The 24,154-nt window shown below is 43.8% G+C and overlaps 1 protein-coding gene across 1 annotated transcript in view; it reads right to left on the bottom strand.

Moving 5' to 3' along the window:
- Positions 1–24,154, bottom strand: part of GK5 (glycerol kinase 5) — a 34,742-nt gene that overhangs the window by 5,748 nt on the left and 4,840 nt on the right. The window contains exons 2-13 of the mRNA XM_083613820.1: positions 19,231–19,324; positions 17,673–17,748; positions 15,773–15,866; positions 8,456–8,587; positions 7,844–7,919; positions 6,053–6,114; positions 5,892–5,965; positions 5,682–5,742; positions 4,582–4,708; positions 2,880–2,984; positions 1,690–1,784; positions 1,294–1,397 (exon numbers count right to left, since the gene is read on the bottom strand). Of these exons, the coding sequence (XP_083469946.1) occupies positions 1,294–1,397; positions 1,690–1,784; positions 2,880–2,984; positions 4,582–4,708; positions 5,682–5,742; positions 5,892–5,965; positions 6,053–6,114; positions 7,844–7,919; positions 8,456–8,587; positions 15,773–15,866; positions 17,673–17,748; positions 19,231–19,324 (1,100 nt within the window). The remainder of the gene's footprint in view (positions 1–1,293; positions 1,398–1,689; positions 1,785–2,879; positions 2,985–4,581; positions 4,709–5,681; positions 5,743–5,891; positions 5,966–6,052; positions 6,115–7,843; positions 7,920–8,455; positions 8,588–15,772; positions 15,867–17,672; positions 17,749–19,230; positions 19,325–24,154) is intronic.

The raw sequence follows: 24,154 nt of genomic DNA, 5'->3' as shown, positions 1-24,154 counted from the left end.
GCTAAAGTGGTGTAAATTAGACAGTAAAACGGCATATTCAAGAAACCCACAAAGAGCAGAACAACATTATAGGCTTACTAAGAATCACTGGGCAAGCCACCAAATCAGTTTAAAAGTTTTGCATCGCTTGTGGAAACTAAACTGCGATGAGGAGCTCCTAACCCCAATGAGGAAAGCATTTCAAAGCCTCTGGGCAAGGAGGCACCAACCTTTTAGAGTCAGTAAGCACATCTGAAATTTTGAGAAAGTGATGTGCGTGGTGGTCACATAAGGGCTGTTGCAGGGCGTGATGTAGCACAATATGGTTGCTGTGGGTGTGTGGCTTCATGTCTGCCACACCTGGAATGTGGCATCCCCCCCACCTCCTCCCAAAAAGTGGGGACAAGGCACCTACATCAGCCAAATGCTGCACTCGCTTGTGGAGATATGCTCTGCATCTCTCTGCTGTTCAGAACAGAAGGGAGGGTGGGTACTCACTCCTAGCACCCACTGAAAGGATATTTGCTGAGATGTTCTGTCGTAGGAGATAGCAGCAGGCGGAATGGCACCAGTGAGTGCCACACCAACAACCCCTCGTACAGCAGTAATGTCCCTAACACTGCCCAGCATCAGTCTAGTCTACACAGAGCAGGGTATGATTTCCCAGTTACTACTGGTGTATGACCTCTATCCACTACAGCAGCAGAACAGAAGAAGGTCACAGTTGAGAATAATAATATTTGACAAGGCACACCAGTTATCGTAGGAGCAGAGAGCAAATACCTATTTTAAACTTCTGAGCAACCAAAATATTGAATCATTTACTTTTACATCAATGTTAAAATGTTAGCAATAACAGTGGTAACTTTTGGTATTTGCCAGCCTTTAATTTTCTTTTCCATAGTGAAGGCAGCCTAGAATTGACATTCTCCCTGCTCGGTTTGGATTTAAAGATGAGGCAGCAAAGGGGAAGGGACACTGTTTTCAGACAGGTTCTGTCAGTTATATGACACTGGAAGGGGAAATACTGCACAAAGAATAACTGTCTGCTTTATATGGTTGAGAGGGGTTTCTCTTGGTTTGCAAGAGAGTGGGCTGCTTTGAACTGAAAGCATATAAGTAGAGATCCACAACATTTTGTGGAAACTTGAGTGTGGCCCACAGACCCTGGTATAATTTTTCTGTAACCCTGTGAACTCTGTAGGAACCAGGCATGTCAGAACTCAGAGCAGCACAGAGTGATGGAATGTGTATAATCAAATAATAGCGCAAAAGCATGTGTTGGAGATTTAATTGGATATGCTGGCTTAGTACCTGAAAGCTATAGATTCCAACACAGCTCGAACAAGATGTTTTTTGGTGGTGGAAGATGTGATCCCCATAAAAGAAGTACATGCAAAAGGGTCATTCATTGGGATCTAAAATAAAAAGATATGAAAATAAGATATGCAGGAATTTGTTCTGATGGCAGATGAATAAGAATGGACTGAAATTATAAGGAAAAAAATAACTTACAAATGACAATAAAGAGGCAGCATAGTAAGAAGAAGGAAATTAAGAGCAATAAGCAGTGCACGATTGTTTACAAGATAATTTTACAACCAATGAAAAGTGGAAACTATGAAGGCTGAATGAAATGCATTTCTTTTTTATGATCACATATATTTTGGAAGGCAAGATCACTTCAGCAAATCAATCAAGTCATTTTACCTGCAATCCACTAAAAGATGGAACAAAACAAACGCCTCCTGAATTTACTAGACTCTGGGCTATTTTTGATGTCTCTTCAGGATTGGTAAAAAGACCTGTAAAAATACACACAATAGGAAGGTTAATATTTCCCAAACTTTTGAAGTTTCCCCCTTTCGACTACAATCAAAGGTTTACACTCTTTGCATTAAAAAAGAACAATATTTCTTGAGCACTTTTTACCACAACGGGTAGTAGTCCCTGCAACTGGCAGCTCAGTTAATATTGTGTCTTGGTATCCTGCCACTGCTGGCTCCAGATTTTGTGTGATCCTTGAGCCCACCTCCTTCTTGCCACTCTCACCCCTACTAGCTTGCTTGTCTTCTCCCTCTGTGCCCATTCCATAGATCATGCATAGGCAAACTCGGCCCTCCAGATGTTTTGGGACTACAACTCCCACCATCCCTGACCACTGGTCCTGTTAGCCAGGGATGATGGGAGTTGCAGTCCCAAAACATCTGGAAGGCCGAGTTTGCCTATGCCTGCCATAGAGCCTCTGGAGAGATAATGCAAGTCAAGCAGGAGATGCTGTTCACACAGTTATCACTGCTTGCATGCAGAGAGAGAGAGAGCAATGACAACAACAAGGAGAAGTAGCAGTGCATCAGCATCATGAGGATCTCGAGGGACTTCCTACTGGGAGGTGGGGAGTGGCTGGGCTATGGCAGATCTTCAGCCACACTGAGACTGACCCTGTATCTTTTGCTCACTTCCAGCACAATACTATGTATGCTTATTCAGATGCAAGTCTTATTGTGCACATGATGCTCACTCTCTAGTAAACATATTTAGGACGGGGTGGAGAACCTCGGGCCTGGGTTCCAAAAGCAGTCCACTAGGTCTCTCAATCTGGCCTGCAAGATTCTCTCCAAGTCATGCCCCCTCTGGAGCCCACATCCCTTTCTGGCTCTGCTTTGCAGCCTCCTTGAGTGTTTCTTCTGCCTGGCAGGAGTGTCCCATTGAACTATAGTGATGCCTGTACAGAGCACTGAGAAAAGGTCAGTAAGTGAAAACCTGAAAATTCTTCAGCTCACTTAAAGAAATACACAATAAATCTCACCCCTACATTTGAAAACTAGAAACATAGTCCTAAGATTGTGCTTTGCATCCTACATTATTTCAGGCTCAAAGAGTTAATTCATGCTACTCACCTAAGCTTTGGGCCCATTTAATAGAATTCCCAGTATCGGAAGCATTTCCTTCAGTTAAGAAGATCAGCTCTTTCCCAATCTTCCAACCAACCACTGGATACAAGCCTTAAAGTTGAAAGACATGAGTTTATTAGGCATCCTAACCACTATACCACATTCACTTTTCTAACATAAACAGTATTTTATTACATGTATACAATGCATAATATCAATCAGTCACAGGCCCTTGTTGACTTTGGAACTCTTGAAAGAACCCAATAACATACACAAATAGTATCTGGCATCCAAAATGCTATTCCAGGTATGACTAACAATTTGTTCCTGGTGGAACTGCCCACTTCCGTTTTTTTCATTTTTCTCAACTGCCCACTTATATATATATTTCTCTCTTTTTTATTTTAAAAAAGAGGCATGCCAAAAGGCATCATCATGACTGTAACAAGGAACATTGTCTACAATCCCTAGAACTACTATTAGAAGCCATCAGGTCTTAGAGCTAGTTACTAAAGTCGAAGCATATTTACTGATTTGAGAACTGCTTTGTAAAAAAGACTGAAAGTGGGACATAGTATGTTATTTTTGGAGCCAGCAGAGGGCTGCACTTGGCCCGTTCACCATCCTACTGCTGACTAACACAGCCTAGCACCCAGCACAAAAAATATTATGGATGGTAGAAGTTTGCCTGACTGATCAATCTCTATGATTTTACCTTATGCTGTTTTTATTGTTATTTTTCAATTGTTTTAACATTTTTATTGTAAGCCACCTGGGGAGGGTTTGCCCTAGAAGGCTGGGTAGGAATGAATGAATACAGTGGTGCCCCGCAAGACGAATGCCTCACAAGACGAAAAACCCGCTAGACAAAAGGGTTTTCCGTTTTTTGATGCACTTCGCAAGACGAATTTCCCTATGGGCTTGCTTCGCAAGACGAAAACGTCTTGCGAGTCTTGCAATTTTTTCGCTCCCCCCCTTTTTCTAAGCCACTAAACCGCTAATAGCGCTAAGCCGCTAATAGGGTTGCTTTGCAAGACGAAAAACCACTAGACGAAGAGACTCGCGGAACGGATTATTTTCGTCTTGCGAGGCACCACTGTAAATCTGTGAAGCTCTATTCCAAATGCTGGTAAGCATTATTAGTAGCAGCTGCTCCTTGTAGATTCTCTCACAAAGGGATAACAATTTGAACATGTGACAGATGTTGGCCACACTAAGGGAGTATCTTGAAAAACTATATATTTTCTTATTAATATCTATGGCTCCCATTCACAAAGTAGCTTCCCCCTCCTCCCTCGTTATTCAGAAGGGCTCACCGACCCTCCAGTGAGGTTTTTTGCAGGGTGGCAGGTGATTGACATGGATAGGAGGGGACAGGAATCCTTTCTTCCATGAACAGCCTCAAGTTAACCTAGCTCAGGATTCAAGCCTTAGTTGCCTTAGAAACTCATTACAAAATAAAAGTAACATTCCATGCTGAAAATGACTGTGTCTAAAATTATTGCTTTTCCAGGCTTATGCAGGCAATATCTTTTCATTTTGGTTGGTGGGTCATCTCTAGTTTTCTGTTTTTGTTTTAATTATCTTTTTATATATAGTTGTTATTGTAAACCGGTTTGATTTTTTTTTAATGATATAGCAGTATATAAATATTTAAGTAAAGTGTTTGTTGTCAGCCATTTTCAGAACGCAAACATATAGGCCTTACCTTTCGTAGATACGTGAATTTTGCTTCCAGTGTTAACATCCCAAAACGTACCAGTCCCCATGGTGACCTTACTATCACCTCTTTCAAAACAACACTCTCCAAACATGGCTGCCTGCTGGTCTGCCACCTTCAGTACAAAAAAACAAACCAAACAAACAAACCAGGTTGTCAAGGTAATTATGTTTCTGTGTTAGTGTATGCACTTTCCTTTTTTGGAAGGAAGGAAAAGAAAAGTAACAGGAATAGGAGTAGGAATAGAAATTTGACAGAAACATAGGAAACTGCCTAATGGCAAGGCAAAGCCTTGCTTCATCTAGTTCAATATTGTCTACACTGACTGACAGTGGCTCAAACCTCATGTGGCATTGGATTTGCATACTATTTTGGGTTCATTAGCCAGCTAAAATTTTAAACAGGTGAAATGTTGCCACATTTATGTCCAATACTTCAGTAAGACCAGAGTCAGCATCAGCAACCAGCATACTAGGAAAACTGCCTGGACCTTACTACAAATCTTTGCCCTGGATCCCTTTAAATTTGTTTTCTTGCCTGGCACTCTAAGCCAGGTGGCAGGATCTAGCCAGCTTTTCAATTTCCCAGAATGCCCCTAACAGTGTTGAATAGAACCCATTAGGTTGAAGGGATATGAAGGTTCCCTCAACCGTGTTATATTAGAATTTAGTTCACTCTAACAAAGAGAAAGCTTCAAAAGGCAAGTGCATGGCTACTGAAAAAGCATGTCCTCTGTTTTGTAGGAGAAAGAGAAGGTAAACACAGAAGACAATAATTGACATAGAAGGAAGTTGCTGATTTTAAGATTCGTCACATACAATACTGAACTATTTCTTGAACTGAATTTGTTTATCAGATAACAAAGTACTGCACAGAACTGGCATGACACACTCCAAGGTACTGGCACCCATTTTAAGAACTTTAAAATAGGCAATTTCAGCCAGACGTAGCAGAAACAGCACAGACTGGCCTGCACTTTGAAAGTTCTCTCTGGAGACTTCTACTAGGACTAATATACTTGACATAGTACCCAACTGGATCTAAACATATTTCTAAGGGGACAGGAAAGAAAATGTTTTTTTACTTACCAAAGCTGCTACTGCAATAGGCACTCCAAATATCTCAGCATCAACTGTTCCAAATTCATGACTTAAAATAAAAATAAGACATTAAAGGTTATTGCCCTCATATCAAAACTATAGTGAACAAAAAATAAATATTCTAGAAGTGTGAAAAGTGTGCCACTTCCATACTAAATCAGAGAGAGAGAGACTTATTTATTAGACCTTAGGACTAACCTTGTGTCCTCCACTGGGGGGAAAATTGATATTGGAATGGAAAGAAACTTGCTAATGAACGCACTCCACTGCAGCTGAAATCACATGCATATGAAAAAGGGGGAGTTAAAAGCAATACAGAGAAAACATTGAAGCAGCTTTGCAGAGAGAATTAGTCATACCTTGAAGGGATCAAACATTGCTGTTGTACTGGCATTTGAGTAGTCCGTAGCATACACCGCACCTGGGGATTAAAAGGAACCAATACTAGTGAATGCTCAAAAACACAAAAAGAAGATTACAGTAAAGACGTGGGAACTTAATGTTGGAGGTCTGAGTCCTGCTCAGCACATCACTTGAAAAGCACAAACACATTATTGCAGACAAGCATTTGTTTACGGTCGTCTTCTTCTAAGAGGATATCCTTTTCAATTTCTCTCCGATACAAAACTGGACAGTTCCTTCAAAGTAACGTACTACTAGTACTACCACCATTTGTGTTAAGTTGTGGGTGAACATATCAGACGACACAGCGATTCTTCAAACAGCTCTTGTTTATTCACAGGCCAGGACAGAACTGAACTGAAGGGTTCAGTCAGCCTGCTTATATAAAGCTCCAGTACAACGTAACTGTAACAATTTTCTAAAACTATCCCATCACTGAACGTCACTTTCGATCCCTTATTTGCATCACTATCTACAGTATTCCCCTGCTGGCCCAGGGTGAGAACTTCAGTACATAACAATTTGTTTACCCCACCTCCGGCCGTAGCAGCAGTAGCAGCTCCCCACATGCACAACACAGCTGAGGAGAAAGTGAGGCTGCAGCATTTGGAAGTTGGAGGGGAGGAAAGGCACAGGAGAGGAAATGGATGGAGAAAGCAGCTAACGGAAATGTGTGGGAAGGAGAACAAAGAATGGGAAGGAGAGAGAGAGACAAAAGTGGTGGTTGGGCTGAGGGTATCCAGGGGTGATGCTGCACCTTCAGACCCCTGCCCTACACACAAAAAAACCTGTCCTCTCTTCTTCCCACCTGCTAAACCAGGAAACCACTCCTGGCTAAGGGAACAGCTGCCTCCTCCATCTTACAATAACAAACGGCAGGACTGTAATTGGGAGAGCTTAGGGGATGCACGTCCACGCAGAGAGAAGAAACACGTTATTTGAGTAAAGGAGACTGGGAGATCAATGAATTGGGGCAGGGACATGTTGAAAGAAATTAGAAGGAGAGGAGTACCTCACCTGAACATTTCTCCACTGCCTAGTTCCAGTAACGAAGGTGACAAGGTTGAGAGAAACATGTTAGGGATATGGATTATGGAGGTCAAGAACAAGAGCGTTCAGCTCCCCTCACCCCAATATCCCTTTGATGTGACCCCCCCTTTTACATGTAAGCACAGCAGATGGGATTAAACAAACATATCTGCTGCCATCATTTCCAGTTCGGACCTTATTTAGAAGCACAATATAGATCTGGAGGAAGTAATTATGTTTCCACAGAGGACCAGGACAGTGGAAGAAACAAGATTCAGTAAGGCAAACTTTCAGAAAAGGAAAATTCAGGAAAACTGAGGGATGAGGCAGCAAAGATAATGTGAGATTACAGAATTTAAGCTTTCCACAGGGCAGAATTAGAGCTGCCTCAGCAGAGGAATCTTTACATTGTTCCTTTCCAGAGTGTACATATATTGGTTTCGATCCAAATGTTGCATGAGTGGAAGGCTGCTGCTTGTGTAAAATATATTTCTTGTCCCCTCATCCTAGACACCTCCTGAAAAGCTTCTCCAAAGGGATGGAGGATCCTCTTAAACAGCATGGGTTATGTCACAGATGGGTTGCAATGGGAGGGTGAATTTATTCAGTATCTGGCAGAGAAATCGTGTATGAGCAGAGTCCATTCGCACAACCTTTGGATCCAACTACTTCTCTGCAAGAAGTCATGTGCTTTCTATCTGTTTAATCATCCTTCTCACCTTTGGTCAGTTTATATAGTAGCCACGTGTCAATGGTTCCAAAACAGCAATTGTCATCTTTACTTGCTTGTTCTACCTGAAAGCAAACACTCAAGATGGCAAGTATAACACACTTCAGCGTTAAGTTAAAATAAAATATAATAAAATCAAAACTGAGCTAAGTAACATTATGTTATTTAGTGTTAGGCAAACCAAAGGAACAAGTTTCCCAACTATCCCCTTTAGAAGGTTGTGGATTATCTATCAAACCAGTTTACTGCTTAAAAGTCTTTTCTGGGTATTCTTTCTTTCTTTCTTTCTTTCTTTCTTTCTTTCTTTCTTTCTTTCTTTCTTAAAAAACAACAAGCAGGTGCAATTGCCTCCCAGGTCCTAGGTCCAACACTCTAATTGCTACACTAATAATAAACCGCCTGAGGTGCTTTGGTGGAAAGGTGGTATATAAATGGGAGTTAAATAAATAAATAAAAACAAGCAGTTGACATTTTCTAATGAAATTTAGCATATAATAAACATTACACTATTATGATTACCATCCTGAAAGAGGTTCCTCTGCCGGAATAAAGAGCCAGCTCGTACAAAGTTCATTACAGAGAATAGTAAGACAAGGCTTACCTCCTGTAGATGTTGTAAAATCCAAGCCAGTCTTAAAGAGACATGCTGTGTTGTGAACATTTGGCGACTCGCTAACAGAAAGCGATCACTCCGAGTGAAAAAGTGAAAGAAGGAACAAACAGCATGCACTGCCTGTTCGAAAGAAAGAAAGAAAGAAAGATTGGATAAATACTTGGTATTCTCTCCTATAGGGCTTCTATCAAAACTTCATTTGGGAGGGTTTGGGTGAAATTACCCATACACACAATCTATGAACAGAGCAATTCAAGTGAAGATAATGTATATATAGAAGCAGGGCCTTCTTTTCCCACCCAGAACTTACCGGAACTCAGGCACCTCTCAGGTAGGCACCATTGCCATTATAAGAGAACAAGAGAAGCGTTCATGGAGAGTTCCAGCATGTCTTTTTCTAGAAAAATAGCACTGATAAGATTTTTATATATGAAAGAGTGAGGGGACAACTTTCAAAGAAACTGCGGGGAGGTTATTGGAACTAGTCCAATATTCTGTACCATGCAAGTCCCAATGAAGTTAGCCTGTTCAGTAACTGGTTGGACTAGCAATCCCATACTGCTCAATGAGAAGCCAACTTGGTTGGCCAGTTCCCAGGTGAGGGGTAGGACCTCTGGCAGCCATTTTGAGAGGTGGTCTATACATGTTGGAGAATGAGAAGAAATCATGGGGTAGAACTACCTGCTCCACTACAGGTGGGGAATTGCATGTTTCAAAGTACCCTTGGTTGTTTTTTTAAAAAATCTTCATGTAAACAAAAATCTAATACCAGCTTTGCTGGTTTTTCCTTTGCATGAAGATTTTCTTTTTTAAAAAAGATAGGGCAGCAACCTGAATTTTGAAGTGTCACAAATCATTCTTCCACCTTGGCACTCTACAATTTCATATCACTACACATGCAACCAAGCCCAAGTCTGAATGGAACAGCTGAGTAATTTAACCCAGAGGTAGAAAACGTGGTGCTGTCCTGATGTTGCTGGACTTTTATATATGAAAGAGTGAGGGGACAACTTTCAAAGAAACTGCTGGGAGGTTATTGGAACTAGTCCAATATTCTGTACCATGCGAGTCCCAATTTCCACTAGTCCTGGCTAACACAGCCAATAATTGCGGAGGATGCAGCCAGGAACTACTGGAGGGCACCACTTTGGTCATCTTCAATTTAATCCCCTTCTTTTCAGAGCTGAGAACGTATCTGTGCACCTCATGAAGACCGGATGTCAGGGAACTGTCATCGGAAGAACAGGTGGTGGAGGGGCTCCCAGAGGTTGAGAGAGACTTATCAGCGGAGGAGGGAACCAGCAGGGGGCGAGAAAGAGCTCCAAGGGAAAGCGAGTCAGAAGAATGGCTCAGAGACAATTCCAGCGAGAACAGCGAGGAGGTTTCAGGACCTCCTATAGGGACACCCACTCCCCGCCGGAAATTGTCACGTAGAGAGTCCAGAAGACGTGTTTCCGTTAAGGAGCTGTTATGCTGGAAGAAATTCCGTAAACGCCCACTGTCGGATTCTGCCAGCGACTGACGGAGCCATGCTTATGGCGCTCCGTTACAGACAGTGGTTTGTGGACTTAGCCAAACACTGAGGGACTAGGAACTTTACGCACAAGCAGCTCAACATCCCATCACAGCAATCCGACAGTCCCTGAAAGCAGCTTGTGCAGAGAAGGCATCATGAGCAACCCAGCCGGAACCGGAGATGCAGGAGGAGCTGGAGCCGGTCCAAGCCTGGAAGAAAGGTACCGGGTGTTGGAGGTCCAGCTAGCGCTGCAAACGGCGAGGCTCGATGAGAGGAGGGCTCAGGATGCAGAAAAGGCAAAGGCCCCCCCACAAGCAAGAAAGATGCCAGGATTGGTGCAGAAGTTTGGGGGGGATACCAGGAACTATCAAGCCTTTAGGACAGAGATGCAGTATGCCCTTAATCTGCAGTTTGATGACTTTCCCGACGAGGAATCGCGAGTGGCGTTTGTGGTTAGCCATCTCGAAGGAGGGGCGAGAGACTGGGTTAGACCCCTGATGGCAGGGCATAATGAAGTCTTGAAAGACGCACGGAAGTTTTTTCGCGCCATGGACCTGATGTTTTCCAGCGACATTGAACAGGGAGTGGTGCGCAGGCAGTTGATGGCTTGTAAACAGGGGAGCCGATCTGTCCGTGAGTACTGGACTGAGTTTACTATGTTGATACACAAATTGGGGTGGGATCTGTCAGCAGAACCCATTCAAATGCTTTTCGAAGAGGGACTTTCTTCGGCTGTGAAAGACGAACTTTCCCGGGCGCCCAGGGCGGAGTCTATGGACCAGCTGACCAAATCAGCGCTGACCATTGGAGCACGCCAGGAGGCTAGAGCCTTGGAGAAGCGGGAAGGGAAAGGGGAGCGTTGGAGGGATTTCCGCATTCCAGAGATTCCGGAGCCAACTTTCCCGCCCGCAGAGCCGATGGAAGTTGGAACAGCGCGCGCGGGGGCAGTTTCAAATCCCAGTGAAGGGCGGAAGAAGGAGGGGAAGAGCCCCAAGAAATGTTATCTCTGCCAGCAGCCAGGTCATTTTGCCAGAGTCTGTCCACAAAGAAAGGAATGGCAAGGGATGGCAGGAGCTGTTGGGGGGAAGGAGGAGGAAGGGCAGGACCAAGTAAAAGCCAACGCCTGACTGCCTCCATCAGGGCACAGCAGTCAGGCCAAGGAGTAGTAAAAGTGCCCACGCCGGAACCTCCGAGACCAGCCCTAGTGATAGAGGTGTTGCTAGAGCTGCCAAATGGACATCCCTTAAAGATAAGGGCGCTATTGGACTCAGGCAGCTCCTGTAATTTTATGAGTAAGGAGTTTGCAGCTGAACACCAGATACAGACCATCCCTTTAAGTAACCCCTTGCAGGTAACCACGATCGATGGGAGAGAGCTGTTGGGAGGAGAAGTCAGCTTACAGACCGTCCCAATGGTAATGAGGGTAGCCAGGCACACCGAAAGAATAGCGTTCAATGTGGCCACCTTGGGAGGGGCTCCCATTATTTTGGGGATGAGCTGGCTAGCGTTGCATGATCCGCTAGTGAGTTGGCATCAGAGAGTGGTCTCCTTTGGGTCAGCGCATTGCCTAGAACATTGCAAAGAGGGCAAGGCTCCAGAAGGGGCAAGGGCCTTTCTAGCAGGAACAGAAGTAACGGACAAAAGAAAGGTGCCCAAACAATACGCTGACCTGAGCAATGTCTTCAGCGAAAGGGAAGCAGACAAACTACCACCGCATAGACCCTTTGACTGCCAGATCAATCTAGTCCCTGGAGCCCAGCTCCCTGTGGGCAAGCTGTATGCCATGTCAGACAGGGAAATGCAGGAGTTGAGGGAGTTTATTGACAAAAACCTGAAGAGAGGTTTCATCAGAGAGTCCAGAGCGGTGGGGGGGGCAGCCCAGTGTTTTTTGTGGACAAAAAAAACACGGATAAACCGAGATTGGTCGTGGACTACCGGGCCCTAAATGCCGTGTCGGAACCAGTGGCTTTCCCTATGCCCAGAATTGATGACATTTTGACCAGGGTGAGGAAGGGAAAGATTTTTACTAAACTGGACCTGAGGGGAGCATACAACCTGATACGGATAAGGAAGGGGGATGAATGGAAGACAACGATGTTCACCCCTCTAGGGGCTTTCGAATATCGCGTTATGCCCTTTGGATTACAAGCAGGCTCAGCATGTTTTCAATCGTTCATGAACCACGTCCTGGGACCTCTGCTCTACAAGAATTGCGTGGCGTTCCTAGATGACGTGTTAGTATATTCAGAGAATGAGGAGCAGCATGTAAAGGACGTCAGGGAAGTGTTGAGCCAACTGCAAGCTAACCAGCTGTGGGTGAAATTGGAGAAGTGTCAGTTTCACACCAAGGAGGTGGAATTCCTGGGGTACCGCTTGTCAGACAAGGGATTAGCCATGGATCCAGGCAAGGTCCAGGCGGTACTGGAATGGAAGACACCGAGAACGAAAAAAGATGTGCAAAGATTCTTAGGGTTTGGGAACTTTTATCGGAAGTTCATCAAGAACTTTGCCCATTTAACGGCTCCCATCACGGACTGTCTCAGCAGCAAGAAGAAATTTGTTTGGACGGCAGAAGCGGAGCAAGCATTCGAAGAATTGAAAAAGGCTTTCGCTTCGGAAGAACAGCTCCTGCACGTGGATTTACAAAAACCCATGAGAGTGGAAACGGACGCATCAGACCGGGCGGTGGGGGCGGTGCTTCTTCAGCCGGGGAAGGATAAGTCGGAGTGGAGACCGTGTGCCTTCTTCTCGTGGAAGTTAAACAAATCCGAGAAGAACTACACGGTATATGACCGAGAACTACTCGCCATTCACGAAGCGTTCCGGAAATGGAGACACTTACTAATTGGTGCACAACACAAGGTGCAAGTATGCACGGACCACAAGAATTTAGAGTACTGGAGAACGGCACGAGTGCTCAACCAACGGCAAGTGAGATGGGCACAGGAGTTCTCCAAATTTTATTTTGAAATTTGCTATGTGCCAGGCCCAGAAAACGTCAGGGCGGACGCTCTCTCACGCAAACCAGAGTATTTGGAGGGGGAGGGAGCACCCGAAGAGAGACATATCATACCAGAGGACCACTGGGTGTGTGGGGCGGCGTTGGTGGGGCAAAGGGAACTGGTAGAGGAGACGCAGAATGATGAATACGCCCAGAATAAGCTCCAAGGTCTAAGGAGGGAGGGAGAAAACTCCGGAGGTTTTGAAGAAAGAAACGGGGCTTTGTATTACAAAGGGGCACTATATATACCCGAAGGGGAATTGAGAGGGAGAGTACTCAAACAGATGCACGACAGCCCTACCGCAGGGCATTTTGGGCAACACAAAACCATGTAGTTGGTTACCAGGGAATTTTGGTGGCCCAGGGTGAGGGAAGATGTAAGGGAGTATGTAAGAGGGTGTGACCAATGCCAGCGAGCCAAGGGAGAAAGGCGGGCGCCGGCGGGGTTGTTAGAACCGTTGCCCACACCAGAGAGGCCATGGGAGGCGGTATCGATAGATTTTATGACTGATCTGCCGAAATCCAAGGGGAAAACCGCCATACTGGTAGTAGTAGACCTATTAACTAAGATGGGCCACTTTGTAGCTTGCTCACATGCAGTCACGGCGGAAGAGACAGCTAAATTGTTTGTAGAACATATTTTTAGACTGCATGGCGCCCCCTTGAGGGTGGTCTCAGACCGGGGCAAACAATTCACGTCCAGGTTCTGGAGGAAGCTCATGAGCTTACTGCACGTGGAGGTCAATTTTTCGACTGCCCGGCACCCAGAAACCAACGGGCAGGCGGAAAGAGCAAACGGTATCCTCCAACAATACCTGAGGTGTTATGTCAATGACAGAGAGAACGATTGGGTGGAAAAGTTGGCGCTGGCGGAATTTGCCTACAATAATGCGGAGAATGTGTCCACCGGGATGAGCCCCTTTTTGGCTAATTATGGGTGCCACCCCAGGGCATTTCCAGGGGGAGGAGGGGAGAGATGGAGCGTCCCAGGCGCAGAACTGTTTGTAGAAGAAATGGAAGCGATCCATCGTCAACTCCAACTCAACTTAGAAAGGGCCAAAGAACAATATAAGAAGCAGGCAGACAAGAACAGAAGGGAAGGTGAAACTATAAGGGTGGGGGATCAGGTGTGGCTGTCCACCCAAGGACTGCCGTTCAAGGGGGGTTGCAAGAAATTGAGACCCAAAAGATTGGGACCATTTGAGGTCATTCAACAGGTTAACCCAGTAGCTTTCAGACTCCGGTTACCGAACCACATGAAACTGCACCCAGTATTCCACAGGTCATTACTGTCACTGTATAGGGGGGGAAAAGAAGGGGTTTCCCCACAGGGACCAGTCTTAGAAGAGAGGGAAAGCAGCAACCATGTGGCGGAAAACCTCGACTCCAGGTGGAAGGGTAATCAGGTGGAGTATTTGGGAGCGTGGGAAGGAGAACCGGAGTCAGAAAACACCTGGGTGACGGCAGAGGAAGTCAATGACGAGGTCTTAATCGAAGCGTTCCATCAAAGGTTCCCCAGGAAACCTCAGTCAGTAGCGAGGTTCCGGAGGGAGTACTTTGGCACCACCGAAGAGGAGGAGGAATCTGAAGGATTCACGGGGTCAGAGTGGGAAGAAGGAATAGATTCCGAGGAGGATGAGTACTTAGAAACCCGAAACAGCAACGGTGGAGGAAAATGTTCGAGACTTCTGAAGATGAGGGAAGTTCTTTCCGGGGTTTTGCTCCCTCGCCTCCAGCAGATGAAGGGAGGGGAGGGGGTGGAGGGGGCCCTGGAGGGGAGGTGGATGTCAGGGAACTGTCATCGGAAGAACAGGTGGTGGAGGGGCTCCCAGAGGTTGAGAGAGACTTATCAGCGGAGGAGGGAACCAGCAGGGGGCGAGAAAGAGCTCCAAGGGAAAGCGAGTCAGAAGAATGGCTCAGAGACAATTCCAGCGAGAACAGCGAGGAGGTTTCAGGACCTCCTATAGGGACACCCACTCCCCGCCGGAAATTGTCACGTAGAGAGTCCAGAAGACGTGTTTCCGTTAAGGAGCTGTTATGCTGGAAGAAATTCCGTAAACGCCCACTGTCGGATTCTGCCAGCGACTGACGGAGCCATGCTTATGGCGCTCCGTTACAGACAGTGGTTTGTGGACTTAGCCAAACACTGAGGGACTAGGAACTTTACGCACAAGCAGCTCAACATCCCATCACACCAGACTATCAACATCGTCATGCGGGCAAAAGTAACCAAGTCTTGCTTTATAGAATCTGTATAGTTTGAAACCTGGCCCCCAAAGCCAAAATACATGGCACAGAAGGCAAACTGGTGAATAATCGCTGGATGCAACTCCTTGATGGGTGGGAGAGAAGAGATGATTAGCTCCTTCAAGCTGTTATTTGCTCCATATGTAGGGGTTAGGGCAATAGAGGGGCTTTCAGTTTCAATTAGGAGAGATCCCCGTCCCATTTCTTCCCTGGTCAAAGTAGCGCCTCACCTCAAAGAAGCATTTAGCTGTAAAGAAATGTTAAGAGATTTATCACTGATCTCCTGATATGGACTTGGCAATATACTAACATGCTTCTTGGGAACACCACAACAAATCATAACATTCCTCTTGGTCAGGCATAGGCAAACTCGGCCCTCCAGATGTTTTGGGACTACAATTCCCATCATCCCTGACCACTGGTCCTGTTAGCTAGGGATCATGGGAGTTGTAGTCCCAAAACATCTGGAGGGCCGAGTTTTGGTGCTTTGAAGTCATACCTACTTCTCTGTATTTTAGTAAAGATATCAATGCTACCTCACCTTCATTGTAAGAGATCTGTTCCAGGACTTTACAAGTTCAGCAGCTCTCAAATCTTGCCAGCTTATGAAGTTATGAAAAGGTTTTCCTGTCTTCCTGAAAAAGGCAGAAGAGATCACCAACTTTATGAAAAGTACTCAATGCACAAAGTGCAAGCTAGGCTAGTCCAATTATCCCCATACTACTGATTCCGGATTGGGCCAATGTGATGGTGGCAAAGGAGCTGATGCAGATATAACAGTTTGCCTGAAGGCCAGACAGGTAGTTCATGGCTGGGCATGGTGGTGAATGACACTTACTAAATTTTGCTCACTCTCGGCTCATTTCCAGAAGGAGACACATAAGCAACTGACTCATGTTGCCAACCAGCAATAAATAACTTCACACTGCAAGTGGGAGATGGCATGCTTGAATGCAGAAACTCTTTGGTTCATGACCAGGGCTACTGTTCCACTAGTGCAACAAAGTTCACTTGTGCAATGGAACTTTCCCCTGCAGCCTATTGTGCACCATCAAAATCCACTCCAGAGAGCTGAAGGAACCTCTGGTGTACATTTTGAGGGTGCACATTTTGGGAGAGGAGGGAGAGGGGTATGTGTGCAACACCGCTAATTCACCTGAAATCAAAATGGCTCTAGGCCCTAAGAGGTATCATTATTTAACCCCACCTGGTTTTAGTAGCACAATCCTAAATTCAATATTTTCTATACATTCATTTATTATTATATTTTTAAATTCATTATATTTGTACACTGCCCTTCAGCCGTAGATCTCAGGACAGTTCACAACATAAAAACACAGGTTTAAACACAAAACACGTAATAAAATACCTAATAAAAACAAGAACGAAAAAGCACAAACCCCTCTCCCCCCCAAATCTCTCTTTTTTTTTAAATGAGCTTTAATGCTGTATGCTGTGCTGTGCTTACATGCATAGAGAATAAGAAGTTTAAGCTACTTATTTGATCACAGAGAATCAGAAGCTTTATTTGCTCTAAAGAAATTTAACCTCTTTTCAAAACCATCCAAGTCAGCTTAATTTTTAAAGTCTCTGAAGCAATGCACACTATGTTCCTGGAACATAATCAGACTTCTGCAAGATTTACTCACTTTACAGTTTAAAAGACTGAATACACCTATTGCTATACCCCTTCTGACAGTTATAACCCACACATACAGTTGGACTGAGCAGTGTTACCATACTCAAACTGTATGGGTAGTAAGAAGAAGTTGGGCACACAGAACAGAAGTCCCTGCCCGTTTTCCCTCCTTATTTTTGTATTCCAAGCAAAAAAGCCTATCTGGTGAAAACATCTTGAGGCGGTTGATGTCATATTTTAAGAGCAATCAGGAAGCAGCACTGTACTTTGCTCCCATCAGGCAGAAGTTCCACAGAGCCCAGCAAATGAGAGACTGTGTAGAATACAGCAAAGATGTCCTAATAGTCACCTTTAGGTTGGCTGAGGTGCTTTCTCTCAACCCCAACATTCCAAGGCTACCTGCTCTTGTTTTTTTTGAGGGGGAGGAACCTACAATTTGCCACCTTCTGTATGTGCGTATTAAGTGGCAAATTAGACAGCATATTTAGAAACAGTTCATGTCTTTAAGAGATTGACTGACAGAATAATGTCAGACCATCACTGTAGGTGATGGTCAACCTTTTAAAACTGCCTTTTTAAATAAATGTCATCAGAAAATGAAAGGGCGGGTAAGGACTCCTTGCTTCTCAACCCTGCAGGAACATTCGATGCAAAGACAAGATAGACACATACATACACACACTTAGGAGCAGCTACTTCTGCTTCACAGCATAACTACAGCCACATCTAAAAACAAACACATTTACAAGCTTGTCTTTGAGGGTTACAAACATCTATTATAACCAGCATGCACTCTACATACTTGTTCCACGTAATGAAAGTTCCTCGCTGTGTCGAGAGTCCAAGGGCAGAAATTTGATTCATTTTCACTCCAGCAGCTAAAAGAAAAATTCGAACACTGAGAAGTGAACTTTATGAAACAACTGCTGTAACGTAGCCTTAGTATCAGAAGCTATTCACCCATACTCATTCATAAAGAATTTCATTCCACTTTATTCAGCAACTAAACAAAAGCCAGCTGTTCATTCAGCTGAACAATATGGCTACTGAAACAGTCTTGGACATGTGATTCAAAGAACATACAGAGTGTTGGGGAGAGTCATGTACAAAACTTCAAAAAATAAATAAAAATGCTTGCTTCTTTGGCAGTAGGAAGAGATACTGTGCACACACAGCTTTGAATTTTAGAAGCATGAACCTGTAACAGAATGTACTAACAAAGTTATATGAGCATTAGAGAACACAGATATTTATATTTGTAAGTAAGGGATCAGGAAGGCTGTGCAAAACCATAGCTTCCAGCAAAGCAAAATAAGATTTCATCACATTAAATGTTCTTCAGCCTTGAGCAGTAAAAGTTGCTTAGTTTTGGCAAGTCTCAAGGGAGAGCGTGTTCCTTTACTAAAAGCGATGAATACGTCTCCCTCTGAACTCAATTTATAGGGCTCAGACAACTTCCCCATGTGGCTGGTGACCACAATCTCACCACCCACACATTCAGAATACATGCAAAGAGGCTCTACACATGCACCAATGTAGATGTGCAGAGATACTTCCCAAGAGGGGCGACTCTGATTGGGCCAAGATTCTCCCCTTACTTGGAAGGTTGGTACACATGCAGAGTCCCTCTTCATGTGCTCCTAAAATGGAGATGGTGAGTTGTGCAATCACCAAGTGGTGGGAGTCAATTAGGGCCTTCTCAGCAGTGGCGCCCTCTGTGTGGAATGCCCTCCCATCAGATGTCAAGGAGATAAAGAACTACGCAACTTTTAGAATACATCTGTATCAGGTAGTTTTTAATGTTTGACTTTTATAATGTTTTTACATGTACTGGAAGCTCCCCAGATGAGTGGGATATGCAATAATAATAATAATAATAATAATAATAATAATAATAATAATTTCTAGTAGTTCCTCCAGGTGGTGATCCCAGAATTTTTGTTGAGATACTCTAATATGTGGGCAAAATTAACTGGCATGCCTCACAAGGTAACAATGTGGGGAATACAAGCACATTAAATGAGTTTCAATGTTATATCCCATCTTAATGTTAATATAGGATGAGTGTTCTTTCGGTAAACCTGATCATGAGCCATTTTGGGTTTTAAAAGGTTAAACCCTGTACTTTGGGTCTGGAATGCAGACAAAGCACAAGCATCAGCAAACTTCCAAGTAAATACTGTTGCGGCCCAATTCTGGACCCATGGCAACTTTCAGGCCATTGACAAGAGTCACATATGACACACTGCAATAGTCTAAGCAGGAGGTTACCAGAGCAAGGGTAATTGTAGCCAAGCTGTCTCCATCCACATAAGGTCACAGGTTTTGGAAGAGCAGCTAATGTTGAGTTTCATGGTTACCTTGAACTGCCTCTTTAATCACACCAACAAATTGTATCCACAGTCTTTCAGGATCCAGTTCAACCCAACCTGGCCGAGGCTGAACAACTTCCACCTGTTAACAAAAAACATAATTACCAAGCAATCAGACCCAAAGCCACGAATGTTAGTGGTCTTGAGGAATTTACACTATGGGAAAGGCCATATAGCTGCAGGGGTTCATTTAGATAATATGGCCCCCAAACCATTTATGGCCTAAAAAGTTAATAGCACTTTGAATGAGGCTCCAAAATGTATTGATTGCCATTGAAAATGGCACAAAAGTGATACAACACGTTTAGACCTTCTGGAGCTCATTAGTACCCTGATGGCTGTATTTTGCACTAGCTGGTGTTTCCGAGTTGTCTTCAGAGACAACAACACAGAAAGCACAGTGTTGTAGTTCGCTTTGGAGGTAACCAGACCATGAATGACCAAGCCGAGGCAATGCCAATCTGGACAGGGCTGCAGCTACCCTACCAGCCTGAGGTGGTAGAATGAATTCTGGGCCACTGCAGCTATCAGTGCCTTGGTGGACAGCAGTGGATTCAAGAGCACTCCCAAGCTCCATACCTTGTCGTTCGATTGAAGTGTAACCCTACCTAAGACCAGTTTAATAATAATAATAATTTAATAATTTATTATTTCTACCCCGCCCATCTGGCTGGGTTTCCCCAGCCACTCGGGGCGGCTTTCAACAGAACATTAAAAACAGAAGAAAACATCAAACATTAAAAACTTTCCTAAACAGATGTCTTCTAAAAGTCGGATAGTTGTTTATTTCCTTGACATGTGATGGGAGGGCGTTCCACAGGGCGGGCGCCACTACCAAGAAGGCCCTCTGCCTGGTTCCCTGTAACTTGGCTTCTCGCAGCAAGGGAACCACCAGAAGGCTCTCGGCGCTGGACCTCAGTGTCTGGGCTGAACGATGGGAGGTGGAGACGCTCCTTCAGGTATACTGAGTTTACCTCTTCTGTCCTCATTGATAGATCTCCCACAGCACAGGGCCTCTGTTTTATCTGCAATAAGTTTCAGCTTGTTCTCCTTCATCCATCCTAAAACTGTATCCAGGCATCTGTTCATGAGTTCTATAGTATCACTGGAATTTGTAGGTGGAAAAGAAAGATGGAGCAGTGTCTCATCAGTTTGCTGATTGGCAGTGCAGCCCAAATATTCAGCTAGACTTCTCTCAGCAGTTTCATGTAGACTGTTGGAAGAGCATTGAGAATAAGATGGAACTCCGAGGCACCCCACTAGCCAGAGACTGTGGGGTGGAACTGAACTCTCCTAGCACTACTTTTTGTGAATGGCTCTCCAAGAAGGACCAGAATTCAAAGCCCAGTTGAGACAGAAGGATGATGTGATCACAATACTAACAAAAGCCACTGGGAGGTCCAGCAAGACCAAGAAATTCTGACAATAAAGGCTGCCTGTGTGCTTCTTTTACATAATTTGCATCGTTTAAAAATACTCAAAGCAGTGTTACAAGAAGATAATTGTAGCGATTGGGAATCAATGTGGAATAGGTACATACATAAGATGTGGGGTTTTGCAGTTCATGTACTGGGCAGAGTTTTCACACAAACTTTATGTTCACACTCCACAATGAAAAAAATAAGTTATGCAATTCTTATACATGCAGATTATTGGTTAACTTCTACATGGAGTGAATCTTGATTATTTTAATTATGCTTACCCCAACTTTCCTACCCTCAATGCAACTTACCGTATTTTTCGCTCTATAAGACGCACCAGACCATAAAACGCACCTAGTTTTTGGAGGAGGAAAACAAGGGGAAAAAAATTCTGAATCCTAGAAGCCAGAACAGCAAGAGAGATGCAGCAATTCCTCTTGCTGTTCTGGCTTCTGGGATAGCTGCTCAGCCTGCATTCGCTCCATAAGACGCACACACATTTCCCCTTACTTTTTAGGAGGGGAAAAGTGCGTCTTATAGAGCGAAAAATACGGTATATGTCAGTAAAATACAAATGACTGTATTTTAGCGTTGTATTTAAATTGTATTTGTTTTTAAGTTGTAATCATTTAACTTGTTTTTATTATTGCTTGTAAGCCGCTCTGAGCCCGGCCTTGGCTGGGGAGGGCGGGGTATAAATAAAAATTATTATTATTATTATTTGTTTCTGTAGGGAATGAAGATCCAACGTACATCCTTTTTGCATATCAATGGGTGATGCAAAGAAATCTGGATCAGGCTCAATTCCCTCAAATTTACAATGCTTCATTATCTTGGCTCAGAACAGAGTATAAAGCACCAAAGTGTTAGAAAGCTTTATTAAGATGTTTGGATAAGCTTTTGACTAGGCAGGAGAGAATCAAGTCATAATTGCAGCAATGTCAAGGAAATGTTAATGAACATTGATGAACTGCCCATAGATGAAGGGCAGTTCACAACATAAAAATACAGCATAAAAACTCCTGTTAAATCTACAGGCATTTTCTCTATCTGAATTCCATAACTTCATATCAAATTAAATACAAAGAATATATGAAAGTGCCAACAAACTAACAATCATTACAAACAACAAAAAGTCAGACTGTCCTATTAATTATTATGAAAGCTTTTATACCCTATTAGACCACTGCTATATATTAAATTAGTTCCAGTGTAGCTTTATCTGCTGTAACAGTTTATGAGATCCGGCTTTTGCTAGAGCCTTGAAAAATTCCAGAAAAGATTAAAGTTACAGCAGTGTATCTAATGGTATCCTTTGTGCTGACAGAGGGCTCTTGAATCCTGTGGAGTTTTCTGTCAATAGGACAGGGAGAGAGGCCATTTTTGCCAATTCCCTCTCTGCTCTGTAGGTCCTTATGCCCCTGCCCAAAATCTGCTCCAGAATGTTGGGGGAACCTTTGGAATTGCCTGGGAGGTGAAGGGTGGTGACAGTAGGATGCAACTTGTACAAAGGTGGTTACACTGCCAGAGGGTCAACAATGGCCAAACTCAATAAGCAATGCAAGATTATGCTCACTTCTTTCTACATAAGAAGCTGCCTTATACAGAGTCAGAACATTGGTCAGTATTGTCAGCAAAACAGTCTCCAGGGTTGTAGACAAAGGGCTTTTCCAGTCCTGCCTGGAGACTGAACCTGAACCTCTTGCACACAAAGCATTTTAAAGATACAGCTTTGCCCTACTGTAGCTTCCCTTACGGAATTCAATAATGTGACAACTGTTAGTGTTCCAGCTGAGCAGTCATTGTCCAGTTGGTGAAAAAACTAAGGCTCAGAAATAGAAAATCTACAGATTTCCCAGTGTCCTTGGCTATAGGAATAAAAAGGACTTGTTTCATACAATTACTGTAAGGATGAATGAGATGACGAATGAACTCAGTCCATTTGTCCCATCATTAATAGACATAATTCAATCCACAAATCTGCAATTGCCCTCCAGGAGCATCTGGGTCCGCCAGTGGATAGGTAACCTAATCCAAATGGCATGGAGATGCAAACTATATTGTTACATGCCACTCCAATCTCAGAGCTGTGTGAGATTTCAGGGGTTCCAGGCATCTTTATCCAGGCATTTCCATTTGGAAAATGAGGCACAGTGGAGACTGTAGTGTCTCTATGATATATGGTTTATTTACACATATCTACAACCTGAGCCTACAACAAAGGTGTTCACAGCATTAACACTGCAGGAGGCTTCTCCCAGTCACAGCAGCCTTGAACTTAAGCAGACCACAACCACTGCTCTCAACCACTGATCTCTGACTCTCTCCAGCCTGCTGCTTACGATATCTGTTGCATAACTCCTAATTGCAACTCTTCTGCAATTAAACTTTAACCTAATTAAACTCTGATATAAACACTGGCATTGTCTTTTAAACTAACTCTCAGTTGAAGTAAGGAGCCCACTCATTTGCAAATGAGATTTGCCCTTGATTTTTCAGTGTCCTAATCAATCCTTATCCCCCCCCCCAGGGCTATCAGCTGATGCAGGAGGCTAGTGCTGACTTAAGTAGCTGTGGACACATCCAGTGGACACATCCAGTGGCTTAATTAGCTCTTCACATATGTTAATTCCAGAGGATTAGAGCACAGCTCTAGTACACAGCTCCAATACACACATGGAAGTAGCACAACTCTAGCACTCTAACCCATAATTAAATTCTCCCCCGCCTTTCCCCGAAGCATTAATTAAATTCTAACTATAGCTTGATCTGGAATTTAGGGAGTCTTGCACCCACCAACTTATAACAATGTGAACTAACACTTCCATTTAGGAGATGTCGATATCCAGCTGTTGCAAGCTATACAACTGTGCCAGCTTGATTATTCATACACTAGGCAGCCCTGTTCAGGGAAGTTTTTAACATTTAACGCTGTATTGTTTTTAATACTTGATTGGGAGCCGCCCAGAGTGGCTGGGGAAACTCAGCCAGATGGTGGGGTATAAATAAATAATAATTATTATTATTATTGGCATTTCCACACAATCCCAGGAGTTAAGAAAGTGAGCCCATGTGAAGCCACTCAATGGCAAACCCTTAAAGACCAATATAGAATTTTTTTAAAAAATTGTATATACTAAGGTTTTTACCTTTAAAAGTCTGAATTCCCCTGTTTCAAGAGTTAAATTCTGGCAAGCAATAGTCATGTTTGACTAAGTTTTGCTTTGAGTAGATCCACTGAAATTAATGGGCCTAACTTAGTCATGTTCGTTCATTTCAAAGGGTATACTCTGAGTAAATACCACACTATGTCTTTAGGACAGCTGGCCCACAGAGACAATACAGCGCAAGTAAAACTGCTCTCTGTATCAACCTGAACAGGTTAGTTTAGTTGGGTTTGTAAGCAAACGGGCCTCAATAATAATGTATGGAAACAGGTTTCTAGTCAGAAAGCCATAGCTCAAATTAAGTTTGCGTCACAAGTGAGATTA

Source organism: Podarcis filfolensis (assembly GCF_964270895.1).
Source record: "Podarcis filfolensis genome assembly, chromosome: 5".
NCBI classification, from domain to species: Eukaryota; Metazoa; Chordata; class Lepidosauria; order Squamata; family Lacertidae; genus Podarcis; species Podarcis filfolensis.
The sequence above is the reverse complement of the archived record's forward strand: the minus strand, read 5'-3'. Positions and strand labels throughout refer to the sequence as shown.